General features: G+C 41.0%; 1 protein-coding gene across 3 annotated transcripts in view; it reads left to right on the top strand.

Annotated features, from left to right (window-relative positions):
• Positions 1 to 19,639, top strand: part of radil (Ras association and DIL domains) — a 36,740-nt gene that overhangs the window by 12,559 nt on the left and 4,542 nt on the right. For 2 of the 3 annotated variants that reach the window (XM_049568857.1, XM_049568839.1), the window contains 11 exons: positions 17 to 147; positions 1,220 to 1,257; positions 1,415 to 1,566; positions 1,750 to 1,862; positions 2,151 to 2,267; positions 5,637 to 5,760; positions 9,276 to 9,448; positions 11,141 to 11,291; positions 14,435 to 14,661; positions 15,198 to 15,534; positions 17,506 to 17,645. In XM_049568857.1, coding sequence (XP_049424814.1) covers positions 17 to 147; positions 1,220 to 1,257; positions 1,415 to 1,566; positions 1,750 to 1,862; positions 2,151 to 2,267; positions 5,637 to 5,760; positions 9,276 to 9,448; positions 11,141 to 11,291; positions 14,435 to 14,661; positions 15,198 to 15,534; positions 17,506 to 17,645 — 1,703 coding nt within the window. The remainder of the gene's footprint in view (positions 1 to 16; positions 148 to 1,219; positions 1,258 to 1,414; positions 1,567 to 1,749; positions 1,863 to 2,150; positions 2,268 to 5,636; positions 5,761 to 9,275; positions 9,449 to 11,140; positions 11,292 to 14,434; positions 14,662 to 15,197; positions 15,535 to 17,505; positions 17,646 to 19,639) is intronic. The other variant, XM_049568847.1, reaches the window with a different exon arrangement.

Here is a 19,639-nt window from a genome sequence, read left to right as displayed (position 1 = left end):
GTTTAAATTCCCTCAGGAGACGACCACAAACTGACGCCTGCCTACCTGCTGTGTCTGTGCATACAACACTCTGCCTCAACCTTCCCTCCTGGGAGCTTTGGAAAACTGCTGCTCAAGATTGTCAGACGAATCCAGACCATCGCATGGGTCAGTGTCTGCCTGTCTCTCTGTGTGCTTGTCTGTCTTTCTAACTGTGTCCCTGTGTCTCCCTGTCTGTCTCTGTGGCACTTTGGTCTCTGTTTAAGATGACCTCGTGGAAAGAAACTGGTCAGCCATGTCAGGTCGGGTTAATGGTCAAACAGGGTTGCATATCATGTTTGTACTGTGTTACACATGCACACACAATAATCCGTTCTGTCTACACTATGAATTGTCTCCATAGCAACTACTTCCACCATAAAAAGTCGTCCACAAAATAATTTAATCAAGCAAAAAAAGCGAAATATTTGTGCCAACTTAGATACTGCACAGTTTTTTATATTTCTGTATTGAGATTTGAGCCCTACTAACTTTTGACAAGTGTATCTTAAACTTTAGAAATAAGCAGAATGTTGAATCTAGTGGTCGATGCTGATTCTCTGTTGATTGATATCATGGAATCAGAAAGGTCATTGGCTTTAGCTTGTCATGTTTTTTTTTAAATTGAACTGTATTATTATTTGAATGTCATAAAAGATACATTTAAAAGATCGTACATATCAGGATCTTCTCCAGGAAATTTAGTCAGGAGATGATGGCCTGAACAAGAGCCACACTCTTAAGATGTATGGAATTTACTCTGTGCAGTGGCATCTCTTGTCTTCTGTGTTCTATCTTTATAAGAATGTATAAACCTTTGATATAACGGAGGTGGTTTCAGATGAGGTGGTCTGCCTCTGCTATAAAACCCTGCGGGAAACCCTGAATATGGTGCAGCCTACTGTGTTTCATACAAAGGGTTGTATGTTTCATATAGAAATGGGTGTTACCAAAAAAAGGGGAGGAGGTGGGGGTCATCTTGTAAACAGAGTAAGCCTCGATTCAGTCCAGTGGGGCACAAATTATCATCGTGCGTCAGTGTGAGTGTGTAGGTTCTGTAAATATGATACTGACATTTCTTTCTGCAGGTTAGTGATAGCCTCATTAAGTGTGGGTCTCCTACGCACATCCTAAAAGTTTAATGAGTACTTAATTGCTGTGTGTGTGTGTGTGTGTGTGTGTGTGTGTGTGTGTCTTGCAGGAGAAGACAAAGGAGCTGGCTCAGAAGCAAGCTCAGCAGTGAGTATCGCTTTCCAACTGAAAGAGAGCGTGTGTGCTCATGTACCATTTTTGTGACATGTACCATGTCAGTGTGTTCAGTATGTTAGTATGTCTACCAAACTGTGCTTAACACTCTACTCATTGTGTGTGTGTTTGTGTGTGCTTGTGTATGTAGCCAGGACCCGGCCTCCCTGTCTCTCCTTAGTATCTCAGACTTAATCCCAGACCTGCAAACCATCTTCTTCTGGATGTCCAACTCCATCGAGATCCTCTACTTCATACAGCAACGAGCGCCAGCGTACACACACAGCATAGAGACACTGCAAGGTACACACACACACACACACACACACACACAAAGCATCTGAAGGATGAGTGTGGAAACAACTTGGCTGAAGAGTCATTACTCACACTGACATACAGTAGACACTAATACAGCTGCATCTCTCCCTCCCTCTCAGCATATATATATCTCTTAAGTGTGTTTCTGTCTCTGTCATCTCTGTCTAGGGTCAAAGGAGTCGTTGCTATCGGCGACCATATCAGCCAATGAGGAGGCAATGACTATCTTGGAAGAAGTGATCATGTACACTTTCCAGCAATGTGTCTACTATATCACCAAGGTAATCTGTCACCGCGGCAACGCTGCCATCTTCTTAATGAGCAAGATATCTTTTATCATGGTTTTTTTTTTTTTTTTTTAACGGGCTAGATGAATAACAGACAGTCAATCACACAGAACACCTGAAGTCATCACACACACACACACACACACACACACACACACACACAATGACTAGATGAGGTTAGAATATGAATAAGTTAGAGGTTATTTTGCAATCTTTGATCACCGCCATCATAACACATGTCTGTGTGTGTGTGTGTGTGTGTGTGTGTGTGTGTGTGTCCAGGCTCTTTATGTAGTGTTACCAGGTTTGTTGGACTGTAATCCATTCCCAGTCGACAGCTCTGAGCCCTGCTGGAAAGGAGGTGTAGGGTTTCCTGAACCTGTGCGCAGGGTCTTGCAGGTAAGCACACGTATTGTATCACGATACAGTTAAAGTGGTCAGGATCATGAAAATTTAACTGTTTATTAATTGTCTTATAGTGCCAGAAATGAATAATAAAGAGCCCCACCTGACATGTTTTAAGTCTTACATGGTTTACCCACAAAAAGGTAAAAAAAATTAACCGTTTAAATATTCTTAGAATTGCGTCTATTCCTCCTCCCTCATTAAAAAAATCCAACATCTACGAGTATACAAATATTATTCATTTCAAAAATGTAACTTCTCCACATAAGATGTCTCCAATTTAACTGAAAATTCAGTTCTTGGTGTGTGAAGTTTCCACATCACATGTGTAAGCTGGATACTGAACCATGATGTGCCTTCAGACTAGTTGTGATGTCAGAAATTCATGCTCTAATATAAATGTCTTAAACTGATATTGTGGTTGTGGTCTTTTCTTGATAAAAACAGAGGTTCTACATACATTCAGTGTTTCTTACTAAAACATATTGTGTTTGTCTTGAGGTCAAACAAATGTGATAAATACATTTCTTTCCTCATGAAATATTTGCAAAGCTGATTCTTTAAATAATTTGAAATCCTGTATTGTTTTTAATCCATGTTTCACAGCTCCTCTTGTTCATTGCCTTTGCTGGCACATATCTGTACATCTTGGCACCTTTAGATCAGGGGAATAGGAATGCACGCACATGTACACAAGTCAAAGAAAACAGGGACCCAACATAAAAGACAAATGTACTGTAACACCTCTGGAGATCAGAAACTCTGCACACTGAAGGTCAAACATCCATGTGAAGGGGGAGTTTAATGTAACAACAAAATTGTCAATATAGTTGATGAATATAAAGTAGTGAAAGCAAACGCCTCATCTAATTATAGAGGCTTGGAAGAGAATTAGGGACATAGAAATTTTGCGGATTTTTTTCCAAAATAAATCAGAAATATTAAGAAGAAAAAGCCCACAATTCAGTCAGGACAACTTTAGTCAAAGAAAATTTTATTTCCATTAGCAGTATTATATTTGGCAGTATGGCCCTGTTCTGGGGCCTCTCTGCCTTTCCTAGGGCCTATGCAGAATGCCTCTTCCTTGCGTGGATGGCCTAAGGCGGAGAGAGCACACCCCTCTGCCCTTCCATGTGCCTACATGGAAAGCCTAAGGCAGAGAGAGCAGCAGCAAAGACCCCCAGGAACAGAACAGAGCAGCATCAATGACAAACAGAAATGACATTGATAAGTCAGACACAACATGAAAAGGAGGAGCTGGGGTGGAGGTGGGTTGCAAAGCAGCTTGCAGAGGAAGCAGCAACAGTACAGATCACAGTAATCAAGTGATCTATCAGCTGACTCCCTTCCATCAATCAGCTCCTCCATCAGTTACAGTGTTTCCCACAGGACAGGAATCTATTCGTGGTGGTGTGGTTCTGGGGGGGGCGGGGGTATTAAAAATATTTTTCAATACTCATCTGTGTGAAGAAGTGAACATCCAACGTCAGAGTTAATTACTAACGAGCAGAACCACACGGCCAGGCTCCACCGGCTGCAAACCTACGTCACGTCAGCGTAGCGTCGCGGCGTATTCATTTGGGCTCCACTGACTGCGTACGGAAGCGACACGTAGAGATGCCAGCGGGGTTGTTTACTGTTTGCCGAGCCGAGAGGCTCCATGTAGGCTGCATGAAATGTTAAAGCATTTTCCACCTAAGTTATTACATATATTTGAGTTATCTACAAGTTTACTGTAGTGATTGTCATCTTCTCGCTTTCAAATGTCCGCCACGGACATTTACACAATGTCACGGATAAACATGGGTAAATGCATGGAAAAAATCATCATATATCACCTCTGATAATGGTTTATTCATTTACACATTGTGCTCGTTTAGCACACTATTTCATATAGTTTTTATCTGCTGGAGGGTCGCGTAGGGGAGCATAGCGCGACAAAAATAGAAGAGCCGCGTAAAATAGAGAGTTGTCCCGCGGCAGACGGGGGTTGTCGTGCTGCTCCCTTTGCCAGTGGAGCCGCTGTCATTGATTAACAGGGTGGCGAGCTGCTACGGGACTCGCGCTGCAGTTAACACTACTAACAGCGTGAGTTAATGTCTCTGCACATGTTGAGCTTCCACCTATGTTAATACAGACATAGGCTAATAAAACAGCTAATATAACATGATGAGTTAGAGTTGTTCGGACCACTTTTGGACTTGTTTGCCCACATATTTGTACCGAGAGGTCTTTGGATCCGTTCTGCCACTACGTCTGCTTCTTCTTCTTCTTCTGGTGGACCAGGTGTGTTAAGTGCGTCTTTACGATGCATACCGCCACCTATTGCACCGGAATTGTAACGACAAGCTACATTCACAGACACTGAGTCCCATTATAATGTGTTTATGAGCGAGGTCGAACAGGTAGCGCCAAAAGCAGAAAAATCTATATGTGGCGGAGATAATTTATTCGTGGCGCACCGCCACGGATAAATCAATGTATGAGAAACACTGAGTTAATTGGGCTGTTTGAGGTCAGCTGATGTAGCTTTGATGTGAGCTGAGCTTGACATAGTGTCCTGCCTGAACTAACGCTACACTCCATTTTTCAGCTTTCTAAAATTACTCTTATTTCGTACATGAATCTGAAGAATTTAATTTGCTTGTTTTCTCTGATTCTGAGATCAGTCTGAGAACTTAATATTTTGGCATAACCATTTGACACAATAAAAAATTTGCCCTAAAACCTGCCAATCTTTCATCTGCAGAAAAGTGAAAGATAATAAAATGACAAAAACTTTATGTGACAGAAAGTAATTTAATTTTAAAAGTTTGATAAATAATAATATAGGAAATATAACATGACAGATCTTATGTTCCTAAACTGGGTTTGACTGAAATTAATCAGCAGCATGTGTATAAAATATCCCAGCTGTCAAACTCGTTGATGCACCTGAAGGGTTTTCTCCTATTCAATGAGACACACTGATCCACAGATCAGAGTGGACTGTTGACACCTGTCTCTGTTTTGCTTCACGCAGCAAGAAATGTTGTCTCATATGAGCTGACAAGGTCAAGGTCGAGACAGCTGAGCACTGGCTTCCTTCTCCGCTTTTGTTTTGTTTTGTTCTAAAAGTATTTGTTGGGACACTTGTCAAACCCCCAGAGCTTGATTTTAAATCCAAGTGGAGTCTGTAGAGTTTCCTGAGATACTGAATATATCAGACTGAATGTTGGGTTACTGTGTATAAAATGATACACATGGCACTAGAAAAAGTCTGAAACTGCTGATACAGAACAGATAAACAATGATATTCAAAATATTTAGGCGGCATCAACGGTATTCCTGTGCTCATCTGTGTGTTTGCATACGTCTGTGCAGGTGTTTCAGAACGCCCAGGAGCTGTTGCAAGGCTACCAGGTCCACCCGGAGATACAGGCTCAGATGTTCGCCTACCTCTTCTTCTTCTCCAACGTGTCGCTGTTTAACCAGCTAATGGACAAAGGTAGGGCAAAAAGCACACACACTCACACTCCGTTCGACCTCCCCTGGGATTTGTACAGTTGTTAGTGTGTGTGAGAGAGTGTGTGTCCTTGTGTCCTTGTCAGCATTTTGACAGAGACTAACCCAGATTTGTCCTCAATGCCCTTCTCCTATCTGCATTCTGCCCCCCCCTCCTCCTCCTCCTCCTTGCCTCCCTTCCTTCCATCTGGCCATCAGGGGGTGAAACAAAGAACAGTAGAGGTGGGATTGGATAGAGGCAAGAGAGAGGAGATAGAGGAGAGGAGGGGGGAAAGGTCAGAGTGAAGGGTAAAAGGCTGGAAGGCCACTCAGTTGTTGTGATGACCTTGCTAATAGCCCATTACCTTGTCTAAATACAGAAAATAGTCATTTACCGCCGGCTATATCCACGTGTCCGACCACCTATTACTTCCAACCTCTCCACACCCTCCTGCTGTATCATTAGCTTGACATATACACACTCACGCTCTCGCCATATGTCTTCATTAGCCGGTGGAGACAGCAGAGACCACATGTCTGGCAAAGGCAGAAGGAGAAATACCTTTATATTCATGCAGAGGCTGCCCTGTCCCCCCTCCTCATCTCCACCTCCCTCTCTCCCCGTCTGTCTGGCTTTCTCTTCCTCTGCCTCGCTCCCCTTTTTTGTCGCTCATTGATATTTCTCCACTGGTGGTGTCCATGGTAACAGTGAAGTGAGTTTGTGGCAGGTAACGCTGACGTTTGCACTGGGCGCTCTGCAACACTCACTCTGTTAGCCTGATGTTACGGCAACTCGGGGAAGAGATATATGGTGCAGACGCTCTGCTTTGTTACAGGCTTGTATGACTGTGTTGTGACGCATTTCAGACTGTTTGTTTGAGAGCGTACGGCAACTTTTCATTGTTTAAAGGAGAGCGTGTGTTTGTAAACCAGCTGAAGCATTATGACACATTTGGTAAGAGGTTAAGTGATGTCTCGTCCGTTTGCAGGGCCTCACACATAGATTACTGTATGCCTAGACATAAGCCTATTACAGTGGGGAGTGTGTGCATATGTGTTCCTGTGTGCACCCAAAACATATGGCAGAATATTTGAAGAGTTGTGTGTGTGTGCCGCCTGCTTCTGCTTCCTGTCATGTCTAACTTTTAGAGAGAGAAATTCTGTGGTGATGATTTAAAATGTGTCTGTAAACTGGCATTGATGGATCAAATTTGTAATCTTGTGTACTTATTTTGTGACCAGACAGCTCACTCCTACCTCACTGTCTTCTGTGAAATGGGACTGTTGATTTGGCTACACACACACACCTGACACTATGTTTTGAAAATCCTGGACAGAATAAAGCAAACTCTTATGTTATAGGCCTGGCACGATATCAGATGTGATTTTTATAGAGAATTTGAACAAAAAATAAATAAAAAAATAATAAATAATGCTGTCAGTCAAGGTCATCTTTAAGTTTGTTGTTTGTTTGTTTTTTTCTCTGTTTTTGAAAATTGAATACACTACAAATACAACTAGAGGAAGAGAGAGTCTGTAAATGTAACTTTACAAAATCATACAAAAAGACCAGTTACACCTACTGGACAGTGAAAAGGCAACCAGCTAGTGTTGAGGGAGGACAACAAAGCAAAGAAATGGAATTTATTTAAGAGGAAGCGCTTGCTTAATGACTCAGTATTATCATATGTGTATTCTTAACACAATATCAATATTTAATTTTACAGCTATCATACATACTGTTATACTGCCATATCAAGTTTAGAAAATATGTTGCCAGTTTTAGACTGTTTTATTTAGGAGTTCTTGTACTGCTGCTTATATTTAAACAACATGTTAATATTTGAAAGCTTCTTAGGTTAAATGGAAAAAAGTGTGTCATAAAAATTATTAAAGTAATCGATTTTAAGAAACAAGTTCTGTCAGGATTAGTTTGACGCTTCAGTATTTGTGTTTACATTTTCTATATATCTGCCTCACCTTCACTTCTTTTTTTTTGCATTTTCTCTCTTAGATTTTGAAAAAAACATAAATAATAACATGAAAATAATTAAATAAATAGAAAAACAGTAATTAAAAAAATAAAAATGTTTCTCCTGCAGCTAGTAATCACCATTGTCAGACTTCATCCCATTATACAGTCAGCATAAAGCAAAGTATATAAAACTTCATCCTACACCCAGCAGAGGAGCCCATTGATCACCTCCAAAATTCTTACTCAGCTGATTCAGTATACTTGAGCCTGTATTATCAAGATAATAAATGAAAGGATCCCATACTTACTTATATAGTTCTTGTTTTTCCTTAGTAGAAAAGGATTTTCTATTTCTAAGGATGTACGTGCAGACAGATCTTTAGCCTTTTAGCAATACTTGGTCTATTTACATTTTCCCCTGACCTCCACTGCCATGTTTTGTCCTTCGTCTGTGACTTACATGAAGTCAAAGGTGCAGGACTAGCTGATTCATCGTTTAAGACATTTTCTAAGCAAAAATACTGAATAATTTCTTGTTTTGACTTCTAAAATGAGAGGGTTTGCTGCTTTGACTTTTGTGGTGCTGAATATCTTTGGATTTTTTGACTGTTGGTCAAACTAAGCAAGCAATTTGAAGATGTCACTGTTGGTGGCATCTCGGAAAGTGAACAGACATTTTTCACTGTTTTCTGACTGATTAATCGATTGATTGAGAAAATAATTGGCTGATTAATTGATGATGAAAATGATAGTTTGTTGCAGCCTTACATGAAGTAATTGACAGTTATTGTGTAGGTACGGAGGCTGACTAGGGAGAGTGTTGTGTTGGCTTGGGTGTATAATTGAAATGTTACCGTGGGGCTCATTGTTCGTTGCAGTTTGTATTTACTGTATGTGGAAAGTGTGTTTTTACTAATTGTGTTTTGTGTGTCTGCTTGCTAACTTGCTACTTTTTTTTGCACATACTCCCTGATTATACAACCAAATAAAGAAAAAGATATTGCTTTGCATCTGCAGAGACGCTCAGGTATCATTGGCATTAGTCCAGTTGTTTGTCATTGTTTGTACCAAAACCCAGCGGAGGCCTGAGCTCACATTGGGGGGTATTTCGGAAAGCTTAAATAGGAATTATAGCTGCAGTGAGGTAATGGAACGCCAGATTGACGAACTATGGGACACCATCTTGACAAATGCCAGATTTCAACTTACCACATGCTTCACTTGACTCAAAACGTCCTTTCAGTTCTGTGATACGGAGAGAGAAAGGATTACACAGAGTGAAGAACGCCGGCTGTGTGCTGGTTTGCTGTCAGCTGAGCCCTGCTGCAGCAGTCGATTTGTATTATGCGAGGAGGATTGTTTCATTGACTTCAGTATCAACGTGCTTAAAAATTAATGTCTGTATTGTTGTACAACACATGCAGACAAACTCACACGGTCTCTTTTGTAGTCTGTCTTTCTCTCAGACATGCACACACCCAATAGAAATCTACTGCAGTGTCTTTAATGTTTTACGATCCACTCACATCAGTGTGTGTGCACAGGTCCATCTCGGGGTTGGTTCCAGCGCTCGAAGGTGTTGCAGATTCAGGCGTGTTTGCGAATGGTCATGGAGTGGGCGAGCAGGTCTGGTCTGGGACATCTGGCTGAAAAGTTCTTCACCAAACTCAACAGCACTGTGTCCATACTGGCCACGGCCCCACAACAGCTCACACAGGTACTACACACACACAATTTCACCCACAATTTTATGAAATGATCAGGAAAAACTTAATGTTTTAAGTGCTTTCAGACCTAGAGTTGTCTTGCTTTGGTCTGAATCAGGTACTAATTTTGTCACAACGTTGCATAATTACCTAGAGTTGGTTCGTGTTCTCACGGCAGCATTTGCAAGTGGACCAGATAAAATCCTTGTGTGAGAAAGCTGCTCTTGATTGGTTAGAATTTCCATGTGGGAAAAACCCAGGAAGTAAACAAAACGTTGAAGAAGAGTACACTTGCAAGATAAATGCAAATCTTTCTAATGTCACAATGGAGGGACAACTACGCAGGTTGATTTTAGCACTGGTTATCGTGGACTATATTGCTGTCATTGTTCATTTTAGTCAAACCATACAGTTTGAAAACGAGGTGCGGCTCCAACTAGAAAACAATGTTCTGATGCATTGGATGTGCCAAATCCTCCAGGACTGTAGCATGCTCATGCTTGTTTCACCCAAACAATACTTGATGTGACTGCAGTTGGTTCGGATCGAGGTCAGCACACGTTCTCACCACAAACAAACCGCACCAGAGTTTGTTTGTAACTGGACAGAGACCACCTCTTCAAGAGGGGCTCGGTCCAGTTGTTTTGTTGTGCACCCAAGTGCGATTGCTGTGTTCACACCTGCCCAAACGAACTGCACTTAAGGGTTAAATGAACTTGAGTTCCATTTAACCAAACCAAACAGGGCAGGTGTGGGAGCACCCTAAGTTTAGCATCAACCTAAAGAATGGAAGCTATCAGGTACAAAGTACTGCTGTAAGACTCTTAGGTCCAGTCTACATGTATACAGATAATTTTGAAAACAGATAAATATCTTCGTCCACAGTAGAACACAAAAACAACCCAGTTGGCTGTCTTCAGCAGTCTCCCCTCGTCACAAAGATAGTAAAGACTACTGCCAACATTTTCAAAACACCTGCTGGAGATCTCATCACTGATGATTCCTGTTTGATATAAGGATGAAGGAGCTCACTCAAACATACGAGTGATGCTCTGGACATGCAAATGTTTTGGAGCCTGATCCAAAACTGTCAATTCTGGCAAACTTCAAATTGCAGACGCTGAGGTTGAGAATTGAGTAATTATAAGACTAAGCAACATTAACAAAATATTAGCTAACTGGTAGTCTATCAATGTTGTTTCTTGCACATGCTGATTATACACAAATCAACAATGGGCATGTACAAATCAAGGAGTTTCCATCATCATTTCCCAAAAGCTCTGTTTTACATGTTCACACAGAGGAACAGTTAACGGACTTCTGAAAAATCTGCACCTCAGGAGGCGTTTTAAGAAATCTCAGTCTTGGTGCCCTAAAACTGGTTGAGAGGCCAAAACAAAGAGGAAAATATCTGTTTTTAAAAAATATCTGTACACATGCAGACAGGGCCTTAATCCTGTAATCTTATAAAAACAGGAAAGCTCTGATGGGCTGTAATCAATTTTTCTTGATTGTTTTAAATACATCCGATAGAACGGTTCATGAAGCAAGTCACTCTGATCATCTATTGATTTATGATGTCTTTGAAAAGGTTTAGCCAGGATCAACTTGTGACTGCCCGCACTGTGATTGCTTGGCTGTGTTGAAAAAAGGACCTCCCAGGACTTCTGATGAATTTCTTCTTTCTTCGTCTCTGTGTCCAGTTGAGTTGGCGAGCTTTGTCCAGTGAGCACCCGGCTCTGAAACCTGTCCAGCTGCACAGGATTCTCACCCAGTACCAGCTCACAGCAGAGATAGGCCCGGTCCCAACATGGCAACCCAGCAGCGAGGACGAGGCGTACATTTACAGAACAGGTACATGTGTGAATTTTTGAATGTAATTGAATGCAAGTTTATTTTCGAGGCAAGTGGAACTGACAAAATGATGGCAACATAAAGCCATGCGTAAGTAAGGTAAAGGAGGTTATTGGGTTGGTGCAGGGAGGGGAGCAGTGAGACCTGGCATTAGGGGAGTGTCTCTGGGACGCTAGAGATCACTGTCTAGCCTCCTGGAGGTGTTGTGGGACCAACTAGACGAAACACTGGTGAAAGGAGGTTCCCACCCGATGACCCCAAAGACATGCTAGTTATCACTGCTCATTGGTTTGTATAGTTAAGCCTTGCCATATTAGCTTATCATAGGGCTTAGGTTTTTCACTGAGTGTTGATCCTTTCTCTAGAGCACAAACTTCTTGTGTTTATTTGAACTTAATGCTATAGGAGGGAAAGTTTACTCTGTAGGCACAATGAATACTGGCCTGTGTTTCTTAACCCTCATTTCCACCAAGCAGTCCAGTCCAGTCCAGTTCAGTTCAGTTCAGTTCAGTTTGTTACACATTAGAATATTTTACATAAATATTTTTGCATTTGCATTGTCAAAAATTGTGAATGTCACCAACAGAAATGTTTTAATACCAAAAAGTGGAGCTAGAAACACTGGAGTCTGTTGATTGGTCACCAGACGATTCTTGCTCGACTAGGACTCAGTGCACAGACCCACTATTTTTAAACACTACAGCCTGTTCTTTTTTTGTTCTGAAAATGTCAGTGAGCCACCCCATTCTGTGGATGATCAGTCAGCTGCAGACATTCCTGTGCATTGTCTGTGAGGAGGAGATACAGCCAGAGCTGGATGGAGCAGTGAGAAACAACAAACCTGCGTACATGAAGAGTACAGTCTGCAGCGGAAACGTAAAACAGATCTAGGGTTAAGAGACATGTCTGCACGGGCTACGTATAGGACTGGATTCAAATAATCGATTCAACAGATTCAAATCGTTCTTCATTCAAATTATCTGAAATTGATTCATCAAATTCAAGATTTATCTTCTATTATATGCCTTTACCCGCAGATGTAGTTCTTATTAATTTATGAGCTTGGTTAGTCATCATGCACGTTTTAGACTAAACAGTTTTTAAACAGCACTTACAGTGAGATTCAGGCAGACACGTTGGTCTCTACCGATTGGTTAGGGAGAACTGAATCCCCCTTCCCAACACAAATCAGTCAGAGTGGACGCAGTGTCAGACTGAAGACAGAAACTGATCGTAACGAGTTGACAGTTCCGTCCGATATAAGGCAAGACGGAGAGTGATCAGACCCCTGTATGAGATGTTTAAATATCACATTATCCTGCCCTGCGTTCCAATACCCATACTACCATACTATTTAGTATGCCAGGAAAAGAATTAGTGTGTTCCAATACTTTGTATGTCAGATGTAGTATGCCAAAAGTACCAGGATGTTCTACTATATCCGGTCATATTTCGCAGTATGCATGTCAGCATGCTTCTTTAGCCATTCTGACCTAGTCTGGGGCCGTTAGTGGCCGTTTTGGTAAGGAAACGGAACCAGGGCGAGTGAGACAGGATCCGGAATTCGATGGATGTGCCTTTCCGTAAAAATAAAAGCACCAAGCTAATAAAAATGTGGTGAAACTTTTAATTTAAAGAATATAATTTACAAGAAAAGCCTCAAGCCATTAAGTTAATCGATTTTCTTACACCCCTCATCACCCCAAATCGATGGTGCGCCAGAATTTAAAGTTTTACTATGGTGAACACTTTTAGTTTGGTGAATTTGGTGAATACCACATCCACTCCCTAGACCGGAACCAGAATCCAGACAAAATTCAGAGTGAATAGACACCAGGCTCTTCAAGCGAAGAGCCTGGTGACGCAAGGCTAATTCTGACCCACAATCCTTTGCACAGCGGAAGTTACGTCACACTGACTGAGCTGCATGTACAACCAATGCCCACACTTCCTTTCATGATTTATTTAATTTGAGATTCTAAGACACTACATATTAGGACTGCAATGATCTGATTATATACTGTCACATATCATACAGTTTTGCAAGAATACGGTTACAACATTCAACTTTATTGTGATTATAGTATAATCAATGTTAGGGTTCAGCTATGACTACAATATAGAAGATTCTAAAAGTACAGGCAGTGGTGTAAGTGTGGTATAAATAATGAATGAATATGATTAAATATGAATACACTATGGGCCAGGTATGAGCAGTATAGACTGGTAAATATATAAATACTAAAAGTCAAACACATATTAAGTAATGTAGTAAGAATGTGCAAGTATGTTACACTACAAATAAAAGTAATGTGAATGTAAGGCTGCTTCACGTGCAGACACAATATAGTGCCAGCAGCTGCATAGCTGCAAATATATTTAACAACAAACATCTGCCAGCAATAGAGAGCTGTTTGTGAAGGGGGTTAATATGCCTACTGGTGACTAGTTCAGTAGACAGGTCACTAATAATAGGCTTGGGACTGTTTGCGTGAACACGTCAGTTTATTAGAAACAACAACATACATTATGACATAACAGCAACAGAGCTCTCCGGCACCTCTGACGGTATGCACGACTCTGGCGAGCTCGACGAGAGGAGATTTGCTGCATCTCCCAAGTACAACAACACAAAATATTCAAATGTGGCGCTACGGACGGCGGCGGAAGTGAGCAAGAGGGTCGGAGTTCAGGGAGCGATGTGATGGCGGATGTCGTGTGTCCCAATAGTATGCATACTGCATGCATACTGCATACTACACTACATACTTTTTAAGGGCAGCTGCAGTACATACTAAAAGTATTTAGTAGAAGTATGCGATTTGGAACGCAGGGCTGGTTTCTAACTCCAGCTAGCATACTCATGTTTCTAAAAAAGCAGGGATAAGAGCTTATGTAGATCACTGAGACCAGGATATGATGTGTACATGTGAGAACACCTAACTGTGATACTCCAAAACCTGATCATGACGAGAATACTAGTGTGCATGTAAATACAACAAGCAGCTAGCAGCTCTAGTTAGCTTGAAATAAAGGAATTATTAGAAGGAATGTTGGGTGTGAAAGCTGCAAGCAACCCTAGATCAGGCCTGTAACAATGCATGTGTGTGTAGGTGAGTTACCATTGGTTTGTGTGTGTTTAGTGGACCTCCTGGAGAGCTTTGAGAACCACCCTCCCATAGTGCTGCCCAGTGCCGGCTTCAGAGTGGACTTGGACAGCGAGTGCGTTGAAGACAGCATCTACAGACAGCTGCTCTACATCCGCCACTACCTGTGGGGGCTGCGCACCAAGACGCAAACACACACCAGCGCCCCTGGTGTGCACACGCACTCCAACGGCACCAACACAGCTGACTGGCCTGACGTTCAGGTCAGCATACTGCACACTGTCAGATACCCACACCTAGCAGTAATCCAGGCCATGTGCCTCGGCAGCTGTGGTTGTTGAGGAGTTCCTCATAATCCCATAAATGAAAGACAAAAACCCTCTACTCCAGCCAAGCCGCACACACATACACATACTCACTCACAGAAACCTAGACATGGTTAAATCATGGTTAATCTGATTAGTCTTTAGGCTGTCTAATTAGTGGGAACGGCTGACTAGACCATAATCCCTAGTGTTACTGCACCCTCATATGTACACATATACACACACACAGGAGCACATATACATTCACAAATATGTTAAATAGTTAATTTTGTCCATTAAATAATTATAATATCTTAATTTATTTTAACTTGAATGTTATGTAGGAGCAAAGCTTTCTGTGTACTGCAGCAATGTAGCTTTGGATAAGAGAATGACAACGGGAATATTTATTTTCTGACCATTTTCTAATCGTTGCACCCTCGTTTTAGACCTCATCCTGTCTTCTCACATCTTTCTGTCCCATCCCGACACAGAGGGAGTTGCTGCCTCCGGCCCACAGCAGTCCCCGCTCTGGGGTACCTGGGGACGAGGTGACGGCAGAGACAGGAGAGGAGAGAGGACGGGAAAGACCCCCAGGCCAATCGCACACACACAGCCTCAGAAGGAACGGCATCATCCACCACACTCGCACAGCAAATCCAGACCCGTCCTGCCTCTTAACCCCTCCCAACACCCCGCTGTACCCAGAAGGAGGAGGAGGAGGAGGAGGAGGGCAGATCATAGGCCCCAACACCCAGACTAACGGCTGCACCAGCAGAACTGTGGCAGAGTGTAAAAAGGCCAATGGACTCATCACCAACGGGCTAGAGGGTAGGCTGAACAACATACAGGAGGTGGACAAAATAACAGGAACACATGAGCAGTATAATGGAACCCATTACAGAAACACTACAATCTGTGGCCTGACACATCGACAGCTTCACCCAAATCGTATTTTATCTGTAGGGTTATTATACTAAGTCACATAATTAAATTTGGGTGTTTCTGTTATTTTGTCCGCCCCAAATCTGCAGTTTAAATTGTTAACCTTGCAGTTAATTCATTATACACAATATTTGGGATTCACCGATCCAACCTTCTCTGATTCAAAACACCTGAGCTCGGGGGCTCTGTCAGTATGGTACCAATGCTATATTTTCCCCAAATTTAAAATCTGTGTATCACACTGCAGGGAAGTCATTGGAAGATTTTGTATTTAGGGTCACATTAGGTCAGAGTTTACTGTAAAAACTGAGCTGTGACTGAATGAATTTGACTCGTAGCGGAAAAACATTAATTAAACTGTATTTAATGTTCATTTGTCACATCATGACAAACACTCCATCCATTTAATAACTGATTTAAATTCAGTTTGAATGATGTTTTGTTGATATCGGTGCATCCCTACACAATATTATCAGTAAATAAATACAGAAAACACACTGCACAAGATGTAGCAAATATTAACACTCTACTAGAAGACACTTTACACTGGATACTGGCTGGCTCAGTCTCTCTCTCTCTCTCTCTTGTAGGGCTGGGTATTGGTACTCGATACCATAATTGACTGAAATTACCCATAACTAAGTACAATTGAAACTTCTCCATTCAAATGATAGCTGCACTTGATCCTTTTTTTACCCAAAGCTAGACAAAAATGACTATTTGAATTGTTTATGTGCAACCAATCACCACAAGCATTCTTCTTGGGATGTGTGATTGGTGCACTACCTACTACCACAGCAGCTACAACAACTCATACAGTCTGTGGTTTGTCGAAGGCGAGTGCAGTGTATTTGATGGAGTTGCCCATTTAGCATGTCGAGATGTCACCAAAATGTTCAAAAATAGTTAAATCTGTGAACTAAATGCTTCGATTTACATGATGACTGTCAAATGAAGAAGGAAAAAAAGGTATCAAATGCAGTAGTATCAGTTTAAGGGTACTGGTATTGGTGCTGGTATCATCATTTTTCAAACAATACCTAGCCCTACTCTCTTGTGTGTCCTCACTCAGTAAATCTGAAAGACAACAGCACATATGTTAACAACACCTGCACAGAATTTGTGCCATTCTAAATTTACTTCAAACTGCATTCATCTCAATTATTATATTTTGGATTAAGTGACTATAAGAGGTCACTTGTCGCCTTGAACCAAACAAAGAATGATCATCAGTTGCAGTGCTCTTATCAGTTTCCAGCTGCAGCAAGCAGTTTTCTGCAAAAACGTCTGCTAAACGCACTGCACGCTACCTGCCGAGCACCTAATGGCAGGAAAGCAAATTACTAGCTGGTGAAAAATGTGCAAGAGCCAAAACTAGAGCTAATATTAGACTTAAATTCATCACCATGTCCTGTAAGACCAATTTCAGTTGGAGATAGTGTTGCTGTGACGTTTAAGAGAGCAATTGTTAGCTAATATGTTAAACATTAATAAGATGATCATACTGTTTTGGGGTTCCTCTGTCCTCCAGTGGCCAGAAATTGATGAATGCTGCTTCAACTGTGCACTTTTTCTTTGTGCAGTTCTGTAGTAGAAATGCTGGAGCTCGTTGGTCAGCTCTGTGCCTCACATGACAGCAGTGTGTCTCTCGTGCGGTCCTTACAGTGTAGTGAGTGTGACATCTGCAGGCTCTCGTCAGAAGCACATGTTTGTGTGTCAGATTAGCTCTGTAGCATGGTCTCAGTATCTGTGTGTTTGTCTTCTGCACAGCAAGACCTCCTCTGTTTGTCCAACCCCATAGCGAGACCCTGTGTGTGTGTGTGTTTTTGTGCATTTGGGTGTCCGTGTCCTCTGCAGGGTGTATTAGTGGGTGTGAGTTTCCTTTCCCTGTATCCTCCCCTGGCGCCCCTCCCCTTCCTGATGACTTGTGTGTGGTGTTTGTAGTGGAACTGGACAAGGGACCCTACGGACTGGGCATGGGACTTATAGACGGCCTGGTGAGTAGACGGACATTTAAAAACAGATTTTACATTCTTACCTGTCAGTCAGGGTTTCAGCAGTGTGTCTTCTTCTTTGTGGTTTACTACTTTTACCAGTAGAATATGTTAACAACACAAACATATTTAAGCTGTATTGAGGACAGATTTTAGAACTCCATATTGACAAAATCATAATTTACTAGATCCCTTAATATTGATAGATGCTGATGGGACAATATTCAGGGAATTATAATTATTTTTGCAATTTATGAGTGTCCTCTCATGTGGATGCACAAATACCATGCACCTAAATACAACATATTAAGAAACTGTAAACATGCATGTGGTTTGTTGAGCCCACTGGAAACTGCAGAATACTCTATTAACACTTTACTTCAACCCCACTTACTTATTATTTGTAAGCAGTACATGTAATAAATACTCTATAACACATCATAACGTAGTTATAGGCAGCTATAAGGACATTGAAACTGTTTATTACTGTGCAGTATTTTCAACAATTATAGCAATTAAGGGGCTCTCGCATGTATTCCTCCCATGAAGACATGTTTTATACAATTTCACCTGTTTGTTTTTTTCTTTTTGACAGACTTATGGATGCTTCACAGGAGATAATAACACAACATCGATAAATTAATAAAAATTATATTAGCTTTGAAATTATATAGTGTTATAAACCCCTAATTACATTGTTAATAAGACAGTCTCAGTGCTCGACCATCTAAAGTTAGCTTCCTGAAAGAACAGTTTGGACATAAGAGGTCTGAAGTTCTTTTCAATTAGTAATAACAAATAAGTTTCAAACTGTGATATAAGACAGAGAAAAGATGCAAATCCCCACATTTGAGAAACAGCACTAAGGAACTGTATAGCATGTTTGCTTAATAAATTATCAAAAACATAGGTTATTAATTTTATGATTAGCGACTAATAAACAATAATAATAATAAACAAATTACAAAACGGATACCAATATGAACACAGCTTTTCATTCCATCCAGTAAGTAGCCATGTTGTGAGCCGTAATATAATAGACTGTGAGGTTTCCTAATTCATGAAAAATAAACCTGAGGTTAATATATAACTAAGGAAAACACTGTTATTTGCTTCATCAATTACTTCATCAATTACTAAACATCCTCTGTTTAAGCTTTGTCCAGTGACATTGCTCATTGAATATTTTAGTCTATTTTTTCCCCAGTGAACATTAAAGGGTAACTTTGGTATATTTTAATGTTTTTGTATCTAAAAATGCTTGTTTTTGCCACTGACAGGCTCAGATTATAATTCTTTATGTCTGACATTATGGATTATTTAAGGATTCCTATTATAATACAACTTTCTGTTAAAGAGTAAGATGATGTTGTTTAATGAGAAACGGCCCTGAAATCGCTATCGCCCAACCCACCAGACTTTATTTAAATAAAGAGTGATTTTAGCATGTATAGAGCCAGCATATTTACATATCTAACTTGGTGAATTAAGGGTTTATTTTAACCAAACCAGAGATGGGGATTGTTGGAATAGTGGAAAGACAAACCATGACTGTCTGTATTTTGTTTCAGTCGAGTTTGAATGAAGTGTGCTTTATGATGATAAAATTGCCGCTTACTTAAATGGTGGGTTTGACAATAACGATTTTAGAGGATCTTGCCCTTTAAAAAAAAGTTATATCTCTCTAAGATCCTCTCCATACTTTTATCAGACACTTAGAATAACAATCTGAGCCTGTCAGTGGCAAAAACACGCACCTTTAGTGGACATAATTTAACATTGTGTACATGCCGGAGTGGTTAGATTGCAGCATGTTTCACCACTGCCAGCAACGGGCCTCTCACTCAATATAGGCAATTTCAAAACTTGATGTCTTGGACACTTAGACACAGAAACATGGGAAAAAAGGGTACAGTTTGAAAAATGCTTATGTTATCCTTTAAGTGGTAACAGAATGAAGCAGACATATGTGTGCTTTGGTTGTCTGCAGTTTATTA

Source organism: Epinephelus fuscoguttatus, linkage group LG3 (genome assembly GCF_011397635.1).
Source record: "Epinephelus fuscoguttatus linkage group LG3, E.fuscoguttatus.final_Chr_v1".
Lineage (NCBI taxonomy): Eukaryota > Metazoa > Chordata > Actinopteri > Perciformes > Serranidae > Epinephelus > Epinephelus fuscoguttatus.
Note: the sequence above shows the minus strand (reverse complement) of the source record. Positions and strands in the feature narration are given on the sequence as shown.